Source organism: Zeus faber (genome assembly GCF_960531495.2).
Source record: "Zeus faber genome assembly, chromosome: 5".
Taxonomy (NCBI): Eukaryota; Metazoa; Chordata; class Actinopteri; order Zeiformes; family Zeidae; genus Zeus; species Zeus faber.
In genome coordinates, this window is record NC_137192.1 from 27,802,442 (window position 1) to 27,806,974 (window position 4,533).

Below are 4,533 nucleotides of genomic sequence, written 5' to 3' on the forward strand. Positions count from 1 at the left end.
ATGTTACAAGAGACCACCAAGACTCTTTACCCCAAGATCAACGACTCGGAGACTATACTCTGCGACTGCCCCGGCCCCTCCTGCAACCGCGTCCTCTGGTTTCGCCACAGCAGCGACGGCGAGCGCCCTCAGTTCCTGGTGAGTCTCAACAACGCCTTGCGCAGCGAGCACGGAGACGGCTTGGTCAAAGGCCAGTTCAGGGTCAGCAGGAGGAGCGGCGCGTCATATTCCCTGCAAATCGCCAGGGTGACGGAGCAGGACGCGGGGACGTATTACTGCGTTTTGACGGGCAAGAAGGAAGAAGACGTGTGGAGGACCGGGGCTCTGCTGCGACCCGGAGGTCAGTGGCAGAGAATTTCAAACAGGTCCACTTCAGCCCCTGTGAGCTTCCCCAGTTGCGATCAGGATTGTCCAGCGCTGCAAACAAACAATAGTCTTGATTTTGCCACGAACAATTTGAGCTGACAGAGTTTTATTGCTTTAATTGGGGAAATTAAAGCAATAAGATGCAGAGTGGACACCTGCACATAGTCTTGATTAGAGACCCTTTTTGAAAGTGTTCCTTCAATTCATTTGGACCGATTCCAGTTGACACGGGGAAGAAATCCGAATAGCTATTTGTGACGGTCAACCGTGTTCCAGGTCTCGTTGGAGGCAGGGTTTCCACGCGTGGTCATCGCTGACTTTTATCCCTTGCCTTGACCTAATTCCCTGGGTTTTAATATCCGACAGTGACCCCTCCGACGTCACCACCCGAAGTAAATACCCAACCACCAGCCACCCCAGTCTGCCCCAAGGTGGATAACACTCCCAGTAAGTTGTTTCACACCATTGGAAAGGTGCTTCATACCACTGCGGTCCATAGTGTCTCATTCTTTGTTGATATGAATGTATGTCCAAATATTCTCATTTGGATGGAATAAACAGATGTTGGCATTGTTAGTATAGCAGATATATATACCTTGAGTCAGGTAATGGTGTTGGAAAAATTGTATTATACAAAAGAATGTATAATTTATTATGCATAATATTGCATAATATAACGTGTGTGCATGATATAATAATAATAATATTCAAAGGACAAAAGGTGTTGAAATGCTCTGCTTCACAACAACACGACTGACGTGCTGTGTATTGTGTTTGCTTCCCAGACGGCTGTGGCGCCATGGTTCTGTGGCCCTTAGTTGGCATTCTTGCGGGCCTGATTGTAGCACTTGTCTCCACACTGTATTACTTCAGCCGTAAGTAATTCAAAACATAAACTTTAACAGCGGGAACCAGCCATATGTTCCCCATTTTTCGAAAAAAGTAGACTCAATGGGTGCGAATTTGCAGCATGGCGGTAAGTTTCTCAGCAGTAAAGTATTCAGCAAGGAACTAACATTTCAATGAGGCCTGGGTGGAAACACCTTGGAGAGGAGATGCAGTAGATACTGATTATCAAGCTCCGCTGCCACACCAAACTCCATGAAACGTTATCAAACCACACCATCGTCCACAACACCCCTGGTACAGGTCAACCATGTGTTCATGCTGGTGTGTTTGGTGTGTCTTTTACCCTGATCCTGCTGTCTGTCTCACAGGGTTGCCCAAGAAGTGTCGCCACCGCTTTGTAAAGTAAGTAGACGGACGGAGCGCTTTCTGACCGATCATCACCATAACTCCACCATAACACCATAACATCACATAACTCTATTCCCTTCTATTTTGTACCCCCGCTTTGTATTATCTTTTTGAGTCTTATTTAATTTTTATTTTATTTTATTTATATTATTCTATTCACTAACTGCATTACGTTTTAGGAATCAATTTGTTTCAGTTAGTTGCTAGGTAGGAATTAGGTCAGCTATTATGTTCAGTTTAGAAACTATTGTGCATAATCTCCGGGTGCGTTGCAAAGACATTTCACTGCATATATGTATGAACGTATGTATATGTATGTGACAAATAAACCTCTCTCTTGAATCTCTCTTGAATCACCAAACGTCTTCAGACAACACTGTATCTGCATCTGTGTAAAAGCCTCTTTTTTCCACTCAAGAAAACGGTGGACGAGCTGAACCGGGTCACCTACGCCTCACAACGGAATGTGTGCGTGTCACATCCCGTGCCCCATCATCATCATCATCATCATCATCATCATCATCATCACACTCGCCGTGTAATATCTGTGGCGGGAAACCTGAAACGTTACCAACTTGAAGTGGTTGTCTGTAAAAATTCTCCACAAGGAAATCCCTCGGCGGCGCAGAAAATAACCCACTGGAATGGGAACAATACGCTGTGGACATGGATTATTTCAAGATTTTGAAAGCTTTCTAAGCATTGTTCTACTTGTAAGGAGTGTTCTTCATACATACAATGCACAACCCATTGACTCTCTATTGTTTATGTCCTGTGGATGATGCAGGCGTTGCTTCCTTGAAGCAGAGGCTTTTTTATGTCGAGAAAGTGGCTGAGAACAGCAGGGGCAGTTTTCTTTTGTTGATTTGTTGATAATATTTACTTACTACCTTTACTTACTACTGCCCCTTATATGGCACGTTCAAACCTACTACCTTCCTGCTCCACTGTATATTTCATTTCTTTGAATGTATTAATTAATTAATTGGTTGTCACTATGTGGTTGTCGCTATGCAATAGTCTTTGCATTGAATTGTTTCCTCAAAATTGCATTACGTTTTGAGACGCTAAAGTACGATGGCGCTGACATTCCTAGAATGCATCTTTAGTTTATTATCATTTTTTTTTTCCATTAAAATGCTTTTCCACAAAGATGCATGGCCCAGATTAAAGCTACCATCCATCCATCCATCATCCATCCACTCATCTGTCATCTATCCTTCATGGGTCCTGAATTTTTCTCCAGGATTATCTTATGTTATCCATCCACTCCATTCTACGTCATGCATCCATCAATCCAATCATTAATCTATCCAATCCATCATCCATCCACCTGTCCATCCACCATCCATCAGCCATCAGCCATCAGCCATCCATCCAAACAGAGAGAGAGCTTGATACAACAAGCCCCGGAGCAGATAGACATGTGTCAGGACAAGGGCTCCTCTCCTGAGTGAGTGTGGGGATGGGGGTTTTACCTGTTGCTCTTTAGACCAACCAAGGAGTAACAGGTGTCCAGCCACTTTGATACTGGACCCCCAGTTACCTAGACCCAGGACAGGTGTGGCTGCTCAAACCACACCACACTAAGATAAGATTAAATAAAAGAAGACGAGACAGGACGAGATAAAACAAGGTAAAATAACACTTTAATAATCCCCAGATAGAAATTAATGCGTTACAGCAGCAAAAAAAAACAAAAAACAACAGTCCAGTTGAGAAAGAGATAGAAATTAAAATATAAAGGCGTGTTCGTCCAGTCGTGTGCATGCATATTGGGGAAAAGAGAGGAGGAGAGAGTTGGAAGTGAGTGTAGCACTTCCACCATCACTTCTCTACAATCACACTCGGCGGAAACTGAGTGGGTGAGTAATGGGGGGTGTGGTGGGGGGCGAATGCATCGGAATGTAGAAGCTTTCTTTTTGTCTTATGTCGATTGCCGTCACATTACAAAGGGATTTTTACAATTCAGTCCAGTCCATTTTTTTGTTATGGTCTCAAAACACACACACACACACACACACACACACACACACACACACACACACACACACACACACCTGCGCGTCTGAACAGGGTGAAGAAATGTGTGTGTCTTGTGGTTCTTCGAGTCCCCATGAAGGAGCGATAGAGAGAGAGAGAAAAAGAGAGAGAGAGAGAGAGAGAGAGAGAGAGAGCGAAAGAAAGAGAGAGAAGCGTTCGCTGAGACGCTGTTACTCTTTCTTGCCGTTCTCTCGACTTTGAGCTCCTAAACTCGTCTCTGAAACAAAAAGACCACAGTGATACCACAGACCGCACCCCATACACAAGCACACACACACAAACACACACACACACACACACACACTGAGGTAGTGACATAGAAAACAAGAAGAGGCGTCAGGTTGAGATGAACATTTTCAGTTTGATTGCACATTTGAAAAAAATGACTGTGAGCTGTAGGTTTTACAGATGATGTGAAACAGCAGTGTTGTAACAAATATTCCTCTGTTAAAGTTTTGAATCTGTTGAAAAATCGAGGGGCCGTCGAGTCGACACATCTGGTTAAAATCTTATGATCAACACAAAATGATGAATTATGAGACAACAGGAATCCCAGGTATGAGGGGCATTTCATGTGGCCGTCATTTGAAAACTCTCCAACTAAATCTTCATCTCATAAATTGTGCATTGCTCAGCGTTTCCAAGTATCGCATGAATATTGAAGAGAATGAACTGACATTTATCTAAAAATCATATCAACATGATGTGGTCTTGGATAACCTGCATATACTGTATGTTCAAGTTAAAATAAATATGAATAGGCCTATTGGTTGGAAACATTTTCCTGTCCAAGGTTTACTTTCAGTTCATCAACAACCGTAGAAAGGAAATCAACCATACAGTTGTAGACACACACACCCCACACAC

The 4,533-nt window shown here is 43.4% G+C and overlaps 1 protein-coding gene across 1 annotated transcript; it reads left to right on the top strand.

Moving 5' to 3' along the window:
- On the top strand, window positions 1–1,621 carry cd8b (cd8 beta; the record flags this gene model as incomplete). The annotated part of the gene is made up of 4 exons (XM_080001097.1): window positions 1–340; window positions 733–813; window positions 1,152–1,241; window positions 1,584–1,621. The coding sequence occupies 4 exons, from the start codon at window positions 1–3 to the stop codon at window positions 1,619–1,621; spliced, it is 549 nt and encodes a 182-aa protein (XP_079857223.1).
- Window positions 1,622–4,533: the final 2,912 nt, after the last annotated feature.